The sequence below is a fragment of the Cebidichthys violaceus genome, unplaced genomic scaffold (genome assembly GCF_023349555.1).
Source record: "Cebidichthys violaceus isolate CVI_PGR_0920_01 unplaced genomic scaffold, fCebVio1.0.p SCAF_13, whole genome shotgun sequence".
NCBI lineage: Eukaryota > Metazoa > Chordata > Actinopteri > Perciformes > Stichaeidae > Cebidichthys > Cebidichthys violaceus.
This window is the reverse complement of record NW_027176296.1, coordinates 12180071-12197424: the sequence shown is the minus strand read 5'-3', so window position 1 is coordinate 12197424 and position 17354 is coordinate 12180071. Positions and strand designations below refer to the sequence as shown.

Below are 17354 nucleotides of genomic sequence, written 5' to 3'. Positions count from 1 at the left end.
TGTTTGGCTTTGTAGATTTTAAACCAATTATTTTGAACTACTGGTCAAGTTCAACAATCATTCTGATAGGTTATGTTCATGAATTGTTGCATTCTATATAGAATCTGTCAAACATCTCCAAAGTTCTGCTAATAAGCTGATGAAATGTTACACTTTGTAGGCAGACTATCCAAATAGTGTTGCTGAAATTACACCGAAATACAAGCAGCAGAGCTAAACCAACTGAATCACATCAAACAAGGCGTAGCTGTGGTCAGTAACAGAGTGTGTTCAGTGGTCAGATAGATCTCAATCCTGTTTTATAAACTTCTAATCTAGTTTGAAGATAAGGCTGTAAAAAGTTAAAGCTACCAAAAAGAACAGTAAAGATAACACTTCAATCACTGGAAATGTAAATGGAACAATATAAAACATAAAGTGGAAAAATAACATTTGCTTCCCCAGTGCCTTTCCTAACATGTACTGATGGAGCATGGATCAAAATGTTGGATGTGGTCAGGTGATGGATATCTTTCACCAAGAACAGGGCAGGTTCTAGGAATGATGACCATAGTTTGTCAGAAGGACTGACGGTTGCAGCTGCTGACATGTAAAGGATGAGGAGGCAGATGGTGTAATGTGGCCTTCTACAAACTCTACCAGTGTTCTATTCTACAAACCAACTCTCTCATTCAAACTGCAATGATGTGTGGAAACATGAATCAGAGACAAATCGTACCGCAGCATGATGTATGAATCTAACATTTCCAAAGATGAGCTTGCGTGCATATATACAATATCTGAATAATCAAGTGCTGATTAAAGCGTTGCTTAAATTCATTTTATTTGGCAGCATTTGTTTCTATAATAGAGACTTAACTTGACCCTGAGTTTGTTTTAAGACACTATATGATGTTAAAAGACAGATTGTATTTATGTTCAATCACCTTATTTACAGTTACTATCTGATACACATCATCAGCTGTCTTTCTTGGGTACTGTAACAAAGTTGTTTTTTTGTGTAGGGCATTTTACTTTTACTTTTCATCTCAAGTGTTGCAACATTTAAGTTGCATCCATAACAGAGTAAAAACAAAAGTCACGTGAAAAGTAGTTGTAGATGTTCACTGGCTGAGAGTCAACAGGACAGACACATAGAGACAGACAAAGAGGCAACTGTGACTCAGCGGTAGAGCAGGGTCCTTCAATCAGAGGATCGGCGGTTCAATCCCCGGCTCCGATAGTTCATGTTGACGTGTCCTTGGGCAAGACAACTAACCTCTCTGGCAACTCACAAGTGGATTCTTAGTTGAGGCTGTTTATTAAACATGCAAACTGAAACATTGCTGGTAACTTCAAGAACTTAGTAAGCCAAAAAAACATTTTAGAATGTTGTCTAGAAACAGTTTCCGTTGTCGTCCGTGCTACTTGCAGCGCTTTTCTATATGTGATTGTGATTTTTGTATTTGTCAGACACAAAGACACAAAGAAGGACAAAAGTACACAAATCTTCTATACTAAAATGTATGTAAAGTACACGAACAAAGAAGTGTGTTAAGTGGCATCAGATGTTCTTGTCTGACCTCCACAAATACACTCTCACATATGATGGTACCTTCAGTTACACAAACTTGTAAAAATTATATAAAAGCTCACTTTAATTATTACAAGAATACAATAGCATATGAAATATAATTTTCTAATCGTATAACAACCCATCAGTACTGCTGTGTGGTGGTTATGGAAATATAGAAATTCTAATTTAGTTTTTGTATATTGTATTTGACATGGGTCAAATGTTTTAGGTTCATATAGCTTCATGTTTAGCTGACTGGTGTGTGGATAGGCAGACCATTTAACATGTGTTAGACTTCTAGATTGTGCGGGGCAGGGAGTCAAATGAACAAATATGGCTGAAAGCAGGATTGTTCGTGAGACAAAGATCATGTTATGAATCTTGGAAGTGATTAGTGTTCTGGATTGTAAATTGCAGGGAATGTTTTTTTCTGTTTTCCAGAATTCTCAAATGTTGAGAATATCTGAATATATGTCACTCGGGGATGTTCTCCCAGTTGTCTTTGTTAGAGTGTTAAAAAGTGTCCTTGTAAGCCAATAGTAGACCTTGACAATGGTTAAATGTGTTCCATGATCATTGCTACTATATGTCTTTCCTGATGAGATGAACTGTCTGTTGGTGCATATAAGACAGATCCAGCACAGCAGCTGATTGGTTTAACCACCATTTAGTACAACAATGTCACCTTACCGATAACAACTTATTAGGCAAAATATCCCCACAGAAACACGTTAACAGCCAGCAGGAGCAGGCCGTTCACATCGCAGACTCTCCTCCAGAGCGGCTCCTCCTGCAGGGAGTTCAGCTCGCTGGTTTCAACTGCTGGAATCACCGAGGCAGAGCTGGGACCAGTCAGACCACAGAGCCTCAGTGCTCCTCTCAGCCAACAGGATTCTGGCAAGCGCTCAGAGTCCGGGCTGGGGTCAGAGCTCACCGGGTCAGAGGTCATCGGGGGACCCGTGAGGTCGATACGAGGCTCCCGGCTGTGTCTGGACCACCAGGTCAGCCTGTGCAGCTGGACAGGAGAGGGGAGGGTGAGTTCATACATACATGTGGTACAGAATCACATTGACAAAGCAGACTAGCCCATGTCTACTGTGTAGACACTGTCATTGGTTCAGCTTTGGTTTCCACTGTTCTCCACCTGTTAGGGGATGAGTTCCTGGAACTATTGCACTACTGGTGCTACTTGCTGCGAATTTCAAATTGGTGAAGAGGTTTTCTTGATTTGCTTGTGTTTTGTCGATTTGAGCTCTCAGGGCCACCGTACATTTGCTCGTGCAGTGCTTTGACCAGCTGAACGTTGGCATTGAATTGTCCAATATGAATGTTTAGTGCTTGTTGTGTAATCAAACTGTGGTGTTCAAACCCTCCAGCTATCACATGTGATCTGTATGAAGAGCAGCAGACAGATAGTGCTGAGGAGGCTTCCTACACTAGTGAATGACTCTGAGTCACACAGTGTGGACAGGAGTGCTGAATACTTGTGTCCATCAATGTAAGACATGGTCCTTACATGTTCTTTAGGTATTGGGGCAGTGGCCAAGCTGACAGCAGCAATGATGAGGCAGGTGAGAGCCAATAGGATGAGAGCAAAGTACAGGTAGTGAACATCAGCCAGGACAGCAGGGCGACCATCAGGCTGACCACAGGAGGGAGTTTCATAGGAGAACTCCAGAACCATGCGGATCAGTCCCACCACCAGTCCAACCATCAGACCCCAGAATGCACCCTGAGAAACACACACACACACACACACACACACACAAACATCACTGAAATGAAAAGAGCCTTACGATTTTTAATCTTGTAGCCCTGTCACTGGTGCTTACTGACAACATTTTTCAAATAGGTAACTACACACTGTGACTACTGCAGACTGAATGAAATGATGATAAATTATGTAAAAAGCTCTCTCTGACTTTAATTGTGTCCATAATAAAAGTTATGTTTGTTAGGGAAATATCAGATCATGAAAAGACAAATCTTTCTAATAAATGAAGAAAGTTGTTTGTGGTCCTTTTGTTGTTCAGATCTACAATGAACATAAATTTAAACCAGACGGTGAATCTGAAAACACATCAAATATAAAGAATAAGAGCTTTGGGATGGCCGTCAATATGGTGACGCAGAACAACTTCCAGTTCAAGCGAGGATTTGAGGATTTGACCTTGTGCTCAGCCACTCACTGTTTGTCCTCTGTCCACGGATCACTGCCACATCTGCCTCTCCAGTCTGCCTGCCTTACCCGCCCGCTCATCAACCATCCTCCCCTCGGGTCCAGCCACGCTCCGGGATTCCTCCATTCCTCATCATGTCCCCGTCTCCTTCTTCAACCCCAGCTATAAATCCCATTCTCTTTAAAACCTCCGCCCCTGTGTGTCTGCCTGTGTTTGGGGCCTCGCTCAGTGCTCTAAACAAAATCTGCCTTTACACTTACAGGGTGCGTCTTCCTAAATAAAAGTAAATTTACTAAAAAGTAAATTTGGCTCCTTAAATTCATGTGCGTGTGTGAGTGAGACCTACCTGCTCATTGGCACGTGGCCAGAAGACAGCCATTAGGAATACAGCGGTGATGGGCGGAGCTAGAAAGCTGGTCACTGATTGGATATAATCAAACAGACGTCCACTGTTGGCTGTTTGGATGACCGGAATCCACAACAGACTAACACACACCAAGACCAGGATGAACACCCTGGAAATACACAAAATAGTTTTATGTTTGGCTGAGGTCAAGTCATGGCTACTGAGAGACCTGCAGTTCCGTAGAGATATATGGGAAGTAGCTGCCAAAACACCACCTGTTCCACTCCACTACAGACAACATCACATATATGTATTTAGGTATTAACATTTCTCCTAAGTTTAACTTCAGTCTACTGATGAAAACAAAGGATGAATTACAGTACTGGGTCAATCAATCATGGTAATAGAAGCCACAATAAAAAATGATCTATTTGTTTACCATGATCCCAGTTCAGCCCACACCTGTCCTAGTTCAATTCTCCAGACTCATCTCCAAAAAACTCTTCAAGAATACACATGTTATAACATGTTTACACATTCTTTGAACCTTTAGCGAGTCCCCATGTAGAAATTGCATTGCAGAAAACAATTCATCCAGCAATGGTGGCTTGGAATTCGTTAACAGGTTTATAGATTGCAGAAATCAGAAATAGAATAGCCAAAACAATACAACAGGTATTGGCCAATGTGTTGTTTAAGAACCAATAAGCAGAATGTGAAGCAGCAGTGAACAAAGTAGAACCCACATTTCTTACAGAGCAGGAACGTTGGGGTTTGAAACAGGTACACACACAGGAACAGTAGGGCATGGAGAGATAAAGAGAGTACTCCTGTGTTGGTTTTTAAGACAGTTGCAATTTGAATAATACAACCAAATCTCAGCTTTGCATCAAGGGACATTTTGTAGGATATGTATCAGTTTTTGCACCCCTACCTTCCAACTATCATGAGCTCCCTCTCTGAGGCTCGAGGCCTGGCTCTGTGGTAGAGGTCCAGTGTGAACAGAGTGGAGCTGCTGTTAAAGATGGAGGTCAGAGATGACATCAGAGCAGCTAGCATCACTGCTAGCATCAGACCACGCAGACCTGCACAGACAGAAGGATCAACCAGATGGATTTGTTATCTTTATTGCCTCTATCTATTTTGTTTGTCAAACAGGACACTATGCTGTGAGACCAGATGGATCAATCGATCAATATCCATTTTGTTGTGTGACGTATATCAGAATTATGACAAATTATGAAAAAATATTGATGACTTGAGCAACAGTCATCATCTTATTGTTTGACTTGTTTTTAATTTAAAAAATAAAAAATGCACTACGGAAATTGAAAGCTTCAGATTCTGTTTGGATACAGGCTCATAGAAATAGATGGGTTCGAACTTTTAAGTTGACCCACGATTTAGTCACACAAATTGTTTGTGTTTGATCTGAAAGACCTTTACATTCTACCAATTTATTATTTTATCATTAATCTATTTACATAGGGAAAAAACAATACTCACACAGAAGCAATTAAAAGCTCAGGAAACACATGGCTGTTCAGTGTTGGAGCATGTTAAACACACATACAGTATGATGTTAGTAGAGGTTTGACTCATCTGTGTGTTGTCAAACAGAGGCCAACATTTCAGATTCTGTTTACTTTTTTGGCAGAGGTGGCCTATAGGTTAGAGAAGGGACATGTGACTGGAAAGGTCTTCTGCTCATTGCTACCAGTGAGGAGCCCTTGACACTGCTCCAGAGGCAACAGGTTTGACTGGCATCCATGTGAATGTGTGAAACAGTGTGGTCACTGAAACGTCCCCAAATAAAGGTTGAAAAAACATGGACAGAACATCACCTTATATGCCCAAATACAAATTCTACAAAGCAGTCACACTGACAGCTGATCATCAGAAACTGATATCTCCTCATTGCTGATTACACTACAATATATGAAGCTCTAGCGTAAGTTCAGTCAGGAAGACTCTACTCTTGTATGCCTAAGCCCGAAGTTTATTTCTCATACATCTGCCATTCACTTCTCACTCATTATTTCCTTGCTGTCATTGTTCGGGGCTGTCAATCATGATATCAGCTGTTTAGATCAGCTGGTCTCCTCTATCTAATCATCTTGCTGCTGTCTCTTTTTAAATATGATTGTGTCGCTAACTTCAGTACGTTCATGCTGCTGTCACGCACCCCTCCACCTCCCCATCTTCGCCCAGTCTTCACAGATCTATCAGCTTCATCAACTCATCATTCTGTCAGCCTCATCAGCCTCATCAGCCACCACCACCAGTGGCTGGACTCCACAGGGGGATTTATCTTGCTGCTGCTCAGGGTAGATACCCCTCCATTACAAATCTCCCTCTAGAGTCCAAGCTACAAAGACTCTGAAGACTCTATCATCACATATCATCTGTTTATAATAAACAATTCTCTTTTCTTTATCTGACTTGTCTCTCCCGATTGAACTAACTTCTTCAGTTCTTCTCTCCTCACATCTCTTCCTTGTGTGGAAAGACACATCACGTCATGACGACAGAGACGTTCCCCCCCAGTGACTGTCAGGATCTCGGGACAGCCCCCCAGGTTGAGAACCGCTGGTCAAAACAACTTTCCTGCTGCAGCTTTAGCTCATAACTGAAACCGGTCTCCTGACTCACTGTTAGACCATAGAACCTTCTTGTCTTTTGTCTGTGTCCCACACACTCTCTGTAAGCTCTTATTTTAGATTTTGATCCAGTGAAACTGCTTAGAAACTCAACCTTCCTGCTTTCTTACTGTTGGCCAGTTGTCCTTAACTGAATGTGTATTTACCTCAAATTCATATGGTAAAAGAAACTAAGTCAGGCTTGACTTAACCTGTCTATGAAACAGTCATAATATAATAGTCATAATATCCCTGACATGAATACTTTTCTATAATCTGTGAATGAATGATCAATTTCGTTCTCTGCTGGGATGATTATTATTTGATATTTAGAATAACTGGCTCCTTTGCGTGGAACGGAGCCAGTTGAGGTGGTTCGGGCATCTGGTGAGGATGCCACCTGGGCGCCTCCCTAGGGAGGTGTTCCAGGCACAACCAGCTGGGAGGAGACCCCGAGGGAGGCCCAGAACCAGGTGGAGGGACTATATCTCCAAACTGGCCTGGGAGCGCCTCGAGATCCCCCAGTCAGAGCTGGCTGATGTGGCTCGGCAAAGGGAAGTTTGGGGTCCCCTGCTGGAGCTGTTGCCCCCGCGACCCGATCCCGGATAAGCGGGTGATGATGAGACATGAGATGAGATTTAGAATTGTTTTTTTGTTTTTGTCACATTTGGTATCACCTAATTATCTGGTTATTTGATTTTTTTGTTAAATGTTTGGTCCGATTGTGCTTATACTGTATCATTGTCATTGATGACTCCCTTGAAAACGAGATGGTACATTTCAAAGGCTTATCACTAATGAAGAATTTCCAATGATAGGACTTGTTTCGTGTTGTGTTGTTTTGTCGAACTGCAACAGTTCTCAGACGTTTCCCTTTCATAAATTGTCATATTTTCAAGATGTATCAGATTATATTTACAATCAATATATACCACAGTACACAGTGCTTTACATACAGCACTATACACTACTATTTGATAAAGGTTGAATTTAAAATATTGTATGATCTTTAGTTTCTCCTAATATGTCCCCACACCCGAGATTAAGGATTAACAGACAGAGCTAAAGTAAATTACAATTGAGTGCAAGGTGCAAGATTTGAAAGTACAAAAACCTAAACATGGGGAGAGGAGTTCTCTACACTGACATTGGCCAAGCTTTGTGTGTGTGTGTGTGTGTGTGTGTGTGTGTGTGTGTGTGTGTGTGTGTGTGACTCACCCACAGGCATTAGCTCCACCACTAGTTTAGGGTAGGCGATGTTGGAGCAGCCAACTGAAGCTCCACACACACTCTGACACACTGCTGGATCCACACAACCTACCTCATCTGCACACACACACACACACACGCACACACACACATGCACACACACAGCGTAAAAGATGCAGTGAGTTAAATACACTTATTTGTCCTGCTTCTTCATGTTTTAGAACAAAAGCTCCAAACCTTTTAGATACATAGTTTGAGTCATTCATTAAAAGATCATAGCAGGTATGTTTGCACGTTTTCATTGCACATGTACCTTACTTTAAAACCATCAACCTCCACCTGTTAACCTCCAACCTTAACATGTTAATGTAGCACCCATCAAAATGATGCATGTGCTTGAGCATACAGAAGCATTTGACATAACAGTCCAACAGAGACGGACTGACCTGGAAACAGTGATCGGCTGATCATGCCCGGCATGACAATGAAGAACATGGGCAGCAGTTTGAGGTAGCCTCCAAGCACACTGCCTCCTTTGGCATGAGACAAAGATTTGGCAGACAGAGACCTCTGGACTATAACCTGCACACACAAACACACACGTTTGTCTTTGTATACTCGGGAAGACCTTCGTTGACATAATAAATTCCCTGACCCTACCCCTTCTACCCATTACAACTAAATACTTAACCCCAATAACCCTAAACCACCTCTCCTTTAATCCAACCATAACCAGGCAGCAAACTCTGGGTCTGAAAAGTAAAGCCAATGTTAAAGTGCCTGAGACTTGCATTCTTTCTAATGGCTATCAGGAGGAAACTGATTGAATAGAAGTCTATGAGAAAATTATTTTACTTCTCTCTTGATTTATTCCCTCAGTAAACATTGTAAACATGAGTTTATGGTCTCAATCTCTAGTTTCAAGTCTTCTTCAACACAGCATGATGTTCATTTAGTAAATTATGGTCCATTTAAAGTCAAATAGACCATAAAGGAGAATATGCTTTAGGGCGGGCTTACTGTGATTGACAGGTCGCTAACACGGCGCTGTCCGGCCTGGAAGTTGTTCGTGTTTTTGTGTTATAACTTAAAGTCATTCACAGTGTTTTTTCAGTTTGTGAAAGTTAATTTGAACATTTTGGTCACCAATGTTTAGCATTTAGCTCCTCCCTCTAGAGTCACTCGTGGTTGCAAAAAACCAAGATGGCGATGGCCAAAATGCAGACCTTAAGGTCCACAAACCAATGGGTGACTACGTCCACATCTTATATACAGTGTATGACACTAACCTTAAAACCAAGCGTTAACTTTCAAACTGTCCTATGAGGTAATAAGGACCGGACATGCAGAAAAGTCAAAATGGTCCTCACAAAGACAGCAATACACTGATATTGACACCTGTTTGGTAGAGCATCTAAATCAACTCAAGAGTGTTTCTAAATTTCTTCTGAGAATGATGTAATTAAATTAAATTAAATAAATAAATATAGCTCAGTCTGCAGTTTTACGTCATAGTTACATTTTAAATCCAATGTGCAGGCGTATACAGATACAAAAAAGAGTTGCACACACACATTGCAAATGACAGATGCACTCTTAATGCAGGTAAAGTCACCTGATCTGTGCACCAGACCCATGTAGCCAATACAGTGAGTCCAAACACCAGACCTGGCCAGGGCAGGTCCCCTGACATGGGGTCCCTGAACAAGCGGAAGGCGTCACTGCGAGGTAGGTGGCAGGTGGTGTTGGCGACGGTCACCGAGGGAACTGCTGACATGTAATGGACCACAAGGCCCTCATACCAGCCCACTTTGGAGAATGCTGGAAAATGTGCAAACACACACACACACTTCACATGAGAACTGATCGATATTATACTGGGTTTGCTCATGAAATGCTTCCTGGGATTAATGTGAATGTTACACTTTTTCACCTTCACAGGAAGAGAAAACAGAGAATCTGTGTGATTTCTGTGAGATGATTGACATGCAAATGTTCCTTCAACAATATTCATCATAAGTATACCAGATACTGTCAGAGGCATTTCTAAAACATAATGCTTTATTATTGTTATCAGAGATTATAGGCACATTTTTTTAGTTTTTTTACCAAAAGTTCACACAGTTTCCACAAGGTCTGTCTCCAGCATATTGGAGCCTTTATTGACCATGTATTTATCTATGTGTGTGTTTGTGTGTGTGTGTGTGTGTGTGTGTGTGTGTGTGTGTGTGTGTGTGTGTGTGTGTGTGTGTGTGTGTGTGTGTGTGCACCTTACCTATGAACATTAGAGCAAAGGCTCCACCAACCATGATCAAAGTCTGGAAAGCATCAGTGTAGATCACTGCTGCCAAACCACCTACACACAAACACACAAAACACACACACGCACACAGACACACACACACACACACACCCATGTAACCATCCATAAAAAATAATCACAGAATTGACACATTTGTTTGGTGACAAAAGGTAATGGGATAAGCAAAGCTATGCAAGCTATAAATAGACAACAAGATACGTTTTTAATATTTATTTAAGTTCACAATAATGTATAATAGGACAAATAAGTATGTGTGTATGTGTGTGTGTGTGTGTGTGTGTGTGTGTGTGTGTGTGTGTGTGTGTGTGTGTGTGTGTGTGTGTGTGTGTATGTTTACCTGCCACAGTGTATATAGCAGTGACCAACAGCAGTACACCTGTGGACAGATAGAGATCCCAGCCCAACGACACCTGGATAAACATGGCCCCCGAAAATATATCTGTCTGGGTAACACACACACACACACACACATACACAAACAGACAAATGTTTCCACTGTGTTTTCGACTGCATAGATCACAGAAGCAACAACTTTCACTTTAAAAAAGCCAAACGATATTCATCAATGTCAGACACTCCCACTGACTGCTGACAGTTGCTTGTTTATCACTGATGTTGTTCCAGAACCATGAATAGCACTGTTAGTGGTGTGTGTGTGTGTGTGTGTGTGTGTGTGTGTGTGTGTGTGTGTGTGTGTGTGTGTGTGCGTGTGTGTCTCACAGATATTTTGGTGAAGATGTAGAGGATGAGTGACAGAACAGACATGTATATGCGTATCCTTTGGCCTCCAAAGCGCTTGGCCAGGTACTCAGGCATGGTCACCACACCAGCAGCGATGTAGACGGGGATAAAGATCCAGCCCAGAGCCACCAGGACCCACGCTGCCTGCAGGAACACACACACACACACACACACACACACACACACACACACACACACACTGCCTCAGTATGTGTCTGCTATTGTCCTGTTTTCACTTTAGTGTCAGTATATTGAATGCAATGCACACGGGATAAGGATAGGATAGGTTGACATTGTACAATACAAGAAATATAAGATATGTTTGCATAAGTATTCACCCACTTTACTGGAATAGGACACACAGATCTAAAAAATGTGGATCGGCGGCTCGATCCCTGGCTCTGGCTCCGTTAGTCGCATGTCGATGTGTCCTTGAGCAAGACACTTAACCCCAAAATTGCTCCCGTAGCTGTGCAATGTGATAGAATCTGAATTGTAAGTCGCTTTGGATAAAAGCGTCTGCTAAATGACTGTAATGTAATGTGACATTTGTATATCTGTCTAGAAGTCACGAGGTGACTGAAGGGGTTGTCACACGGAGTTTCAAGCACCAGAGGTAGAGATTTTAAAGACAGCTGTTGGCCTCACTAGTCACATCTTTATGGGAGAGTGGCAAAGAGAAAGCCCCTCTAAAAACTTGACGTACTGCCTCGAGGTTGTACGCCTCCTCCCAACCAGTCATGTTGCAGTTTACATCATATCTGTCCAAAAAGTCAACACTTCATCTTATCCTATTAGACATTTGTGTGAAATTTTCATAATTAGCATATGATTCTTGAGCCATTAACATGTTTCATAAGGTCACATTTACCTTGACCTTTGACCACCAAATTCGAATTAGTTCATCCTTGAGTCCAGATGGGCGTTTGGGCCAAATTGTAAGAAATTCCCACAAAATTGCTGTTGGAAGGACGGACAGTCGAGCCATAGAAAGCCCACAACATATCAGAAGAATAACACTTACAATACTTATTTTATTATTACAATACTGTTTTGTAAAGTGTTACCTGCAGAGGCCACAATGAACCCTTCTGAAAGAAGGTTCTATGATCTGATGAGATCTAAATGGAGCATTTTGGCTGTCAGACTAAACACTAAGTGTGGTGTAAGCCAAACACTGCACATCATCGTAGAGATGCCAGCCCTAGCATGAAACGTGCAGGTGGCAGCATCGTGCTATGGGGATGCTTCTCTGCTAAAATGATACAAGGAAAACCTTCGGGGAAGATTTGTTTTCCAGCAAGACAATGAGCCCCAGAATAAAGCCAAAGCTACAGGAATGGTTCCAAAACAACCATTGTTTTGTCAGATTTATAAAGCTGCATGTACACCTGGTTTTGTGTTTTAAATCTAAATCATTGTGGCGCCTACAACCCCCACAGGTAGCCATGAATGGATGTAGAAACACCCTTAATCAGTTTGCATGCCATTATTTATCCCTGCTCCACCACTCATTAGAGCTGTCAGAGAGAAGAACGGCAAACAAAAAGTGCCAGTCCATACCATTCATTTATCACATGCATCTGTAAATCATCATCAGAGTAAAACGCCTATCATTGTTAATAAATGTCAGAAGGGATGACGATGATTCATTAATAGTTCTAATGTTGGAACAGACTTTACAAAGTGCTTCACAACTCAGGATATAATGGAAGATGATAGCTCAAACAAAACCTGTCTCTCATCAATCTCATCTAAGACTCATATCTGAAGTGTCTGTGAGGTGACACATTCTCACCACACATTCTTCTTTGATGAGATGTGTGGGGAAAGTCAAGGTCTGGGTTTTGTGAATACACATGGTTCTATTCATCTGGTCACAGATCTCAATCCAAGAGCAAAGTTGCAGCTGGATTTGAAAAAAAAATGCTTTTCACTCACTATGCAATGCTTGAACAGTTTTACAATGAAGAATGTCCAGATGTTCAAAGCTGATAGAGAACTATTCACACAGACTCAAGACTGCAATCGCTGCCAAAGGTGCATCCACTATATATTGACTATATGTACTGGATATACAGTATGTACTATATGGTATTAGATGAGGAAAAAGAAGACTTGAACGACTGGTCGCCCCATTTCTCTCCTAAAATCACACAGTGATCCTTACGTTCCATTCAAATCCCCCAACAGCGATGCCTCCGGCTGCTCCTGTTCCTGCTAGACCAATAAATAAGCCGCTGCCAACATTACTGGACATCAGAGAGGCTCCAATCTGGAAACACATACAATATATACATATTAACAACAAAAGCTTTTATTTATTATATCAGAAAGTTGAATTTATACAATATTTGATAAGGCTTTAGATTACAGTCCTTGTATTGTGGTGTAATTGTTTATTACGTTAGTGGGCTACATACCGAGATAAATATGTATGCACAAGGGAAGAGGACAGTGACCTTGTTGTGGCCGCCATGCCTTGTCTCTGAGAATCAGGTTTCAATCTAGCAAGAATCTATGTGACCCTGTCTGGAACTCTTGAACACAGCCGTTCTCTGAATCAAGCTCCTTTGGAGACTTCTGGGCCTCCTAGTCCTCAGACATACAGGTCTGACTGGATATCAACATCTCTCACCTCCTGGTACATCCTGCTGAGACTGAACATGACTCCTGAACACGATGAAGCAGAGGTCGTCAACTACATTTAAATATATGTATTTTCTATTTATTTAGCCTATCACAAAAAATAAAAAGACAATACTCTTAAGAAACCTGGGACTAGATGGCAGAAATGTTGGTATTGACCTGCACCAGGAGGGGAAAGGTCTAGGAAAATAGTTGTAAAACTTTTGAGCTTTCAAGAGTATCATTTCCTCTGCTCTTGCACAAACATCTGTATAATGAAGACATCTTCTCTACTTTTTGATCTGACTAAACTGTGTGAAATGGGAGAAACTGATGTGCAAAGAAACTGCAGCAGAGTAAGTGTCACACTGAGCACGTCTGAATCTCAATCACACAGGACCTGCTAAAGGGCTGAGGATACCCACTGTTTATCAAGTGTTGGCTTATTAGAATCAAAGGAAATTGTGTTTGCGATGAAAAGTCAATGTAGCTCAGAATAATAAAGAGGCTTATTTCTTTTACTAAATGAATGCACCACACGTAGTTTGCATTTGACCCATCCATAAAAAAAACGACTTTGTTATTCATGCTGTTAATAAAGCTTAAGATTGACCTTCCATGCTGAAACAGCTCAATACTTATTGGCTACTGACTCCTGTGCTGCCCATACTGTCAGAATAACTGTTCTGTGATGTCTTCATTCCAAACAGAACAAAGATTCAGACAAAAAACTGTACAACATGTTGACAAAGACATATTGTGTATGACATACAGCACATCAACATGTTGTTATGGAATTGAGAAGAAAACATCCCACGTCAGTCAGATATATGGTACTCACAGGCCACCAGGTCATTGAACGGCCAGCCAGGAAGTAGCCCCTCACAGTGCTGCGATTGGCTCGCGCTGATGACTGTAGAGGAGGCAGAGGTAGAGAGCAGGCCAGCAGCATACTTCAAACTGTGTTCTCATGCAGTAGCACACATTTACAACCAATGAGCACCAATGAGCTCCCAGAATTGCTGTTCTCTTTACATACTCAAAATAAAGAATAAAACACATACTGACTCATTGAAGAACAAGCACCTTTCAGGTAGCCTAGATTAAGAAAGAAATATCTAAAATCCAGAAACATGTTTAGCATGTATAGAAACGTGCAATCATAAAAGGGACTTGAAACACTGTCACCTGTTCATGTACTGTAAAGCTTTATTATTTTTCACATAAAGAGAAGTACCACTTTTAGAACCCAATCTGGCTCTTTGTCAGGCACCTGGTAGTATCCAGGGCTTAGCATTTCCTGAAATCATGTCTTAGGACACTTAAATAGCATTTGTGAAAACCAAAAATGGTTAACAGATATATTTCACTTACATTCCAAATTCAGAGCATACTAGCTATGACTGAAGGATTGCCTACACAAGGCTCCCAGCATGATGAAGAAGTTAACAGCGCTAACAGTGCGGACAACGGCAACAGCGCTGACAGAGCGACTACGCTGTGGGTTGGATACTACACACACTGCTGGATCTCCACTATATCTTTACAATAGTTGTTTGATGATGTATGAATTAGTAAGTTTTTGCAGCTTTAAGTGGGAGCTCACAGGGGTTTAACACACTATCATGAACACCTGTTATAACACCTGAGATAGGTCTTAAGAGGTGCAAATGTTACATGAGCTGAGCCACTTCCAGGTCTTACCCAGATCCCAACCACCATGACGAAGACAAAGTACACGACAACCACAGCGATGTCAGCAGCACCCACACTGATACCTGTGCTGGGAGGGGCTCCAGTGGTGAACCCAGAGGAGCTGCTGCCTGCAGCTATGTACAGACAAATCAAAGCATACAGCAGAGATATAAGTACAATACATACAAAGTATACGTATTAACTGTAATTCAACAAGGCTGTAGAGGATGCCGGAATGTCAGCTGTGACAACAGTGGGGCTGAATTTCCAGTAAATGTGTGGCTGAAAGTGTTTGACTCTTTTTAGTGACTCGGGTTTCTACGAGTCACTCTTTAAAGGGAGTTGGGATTTCGAGTCACTTGATTCACTGAGTCAGTCCCCCACTGACTAACGACCTGAGGCAGTATTAACCGAGACCAGCTGACCAACTGCAACATTACACAACTTAAACTAACTCCAAGTGACTTGTGACTTGTGCTGCCCGAGTCAGGCCTTCAGCTCTGGGCTGGGAGAGTCAGTACTGAGTTGAAACAAGCACCAAAGTGATTGCTTTTCCTCTCAACAGATCCAGTTGTAGCAGGTAGGAGGGGCGGGTCGTAGGTATCGGAGATTGGAGATGGAAATCGTTTCGAACAATTCAATCGTGACTCACATCATGTATCAACAGAAGTCCAGTCAGAGCTCTGAAGAAATGTGAGGTGCAAAAAAAAAACACTCCAAAAGTGCACAAAATTCTAGATGAATTTTTATCCTGAACCCCTAATTATGAGAGCATAATTGTGTAATATTTGAAATAGAAGCCACTTGGATTTTTTTTTAAACTATTGTGGATGTTATTTAAACAGGTTTTGTGTGCAGTAGTTTAACTAAAATGTACTTACGGGCATTAACAGTAAACTGAAAAGAAATACATTTCAACCAAATGGTTCCAGTATATGTGGTCCGTTGTGAAAGTGTGGAGAATGCTATTCCAGATACACTTACCCACAGAGCTCACAGCTGCACCTCCATAGGTTTGGGGTGGCAGAGGTTTCAGTGGAAAATCAGTTTTTGTGACATAAGAGAACTGACACTTTCAGATGGCCGCACCACCTACAGGCCCCAAAGATACATCACTCCTTCCTTATTATACCCCCTGAAAGCCCAATAAGGTTTGTCTTGCGCGGGCTAAAGGGGAAATGATAATGCAGGTGCTGTAGTGAAAAGCTCATAAAGATGTGTAATGTCCATTCCTGTTAAGATCTGTTTTAACACACATCTGTCTCATGTATAGTTTGTATCTCTGCCTTCCCTGTGTTCCTGTGTCACATGTTCTACAGAGCTGTCTGTAAAGTCTGCTTAGGACCTGCCATAAAAATAAAGCTTGCTGTTGTATAAGCAGTAGTTCACGGCGTCTACGAGCATGAATGTGAGTTAAAGAAGGTCATACCTGTAGTGAGACTAACAGACATGTTGATTCTGATCTTCCAGACTGTGTAAAAGGCACTCAGTCCTCCAGCGATTGTCCTGTATGAGTTCCTCTGACTCTATAAATGAGTCAGAGGAACTCATACTGAGATAGTCGATCCTGCTGGTTAACCCTGACAGAGACGTGAGAATCAGTGCAGTCAACCTGGAGCTTAATTATTAATCAGTTTGTTATCGAGACAGGAAATCTTCTCTGGTTAGCTATAATTGGCAAGCCCTGACATACATGACTTCATTTAAAAGGGGATCCACAGTTGGCTCTGGGTACAGTGCAGTATGTAGTTCGATTTCATGTTAAGTATAGGGTATATCGATACTGATACCTGGGCCGGAACCAAGTACTGATCCAATACCAGTGTTTAATTTATATGCTGTATGTCTCACTGTGTGGAAGAGACTGGGATCATTGTTCTATATGTAAGCCAACATCAGGTTTGACTTAAACATTGCTTTACTAGTTTAGTAAAACAAAATGTAACAAATAAATGCCTAGATATCAATGTACTAAATTGGTATTTATTCAAATAATGGTATCCGATACCAGATCCAGCTATCTGAGTCAGAATTGGAC

At 41.5% G+C, this 17354-nt stretch overlaps 1 protein-coding gene across 1 annotated transcript; it reads right to left on the bottom strand.

The window, feature by feature from the left end:
- Positions 1–1277: 1277 nt before the first annotated feature.
- slc5a9 (solute carrier family 5 member 9) lies at positions 1278–16881 on the bottom strand. Its single transcript, XM_068707771.1, has 14 exons — positions 16746–16881; positions 15326–15450; positions 14463–14534; positions 13164–13268; positions 10973–11137; positions 10590–10695; positions 10205–10285; positions 9545–9750; positions 8376–8511; positions 7939–8046; positions 5016–5166; positions 4082–4250; positions 3072–3287; positions 1278–2570 (listed from the first exon to the last, which is right to left on the bottom strand). Exons 1-14 carry the CDS (start codon positions 16765–16767, stop codon positions 2259–2261), a joined length of 1974 nt encoding a protein of 657 aa, XP_068563872.1. The 5' UTR covers positions 16768–16881; the 3' UTR covers positions 1278–2258.
- Positions 16882–17354: the final 473 nt, after the last annotated feature.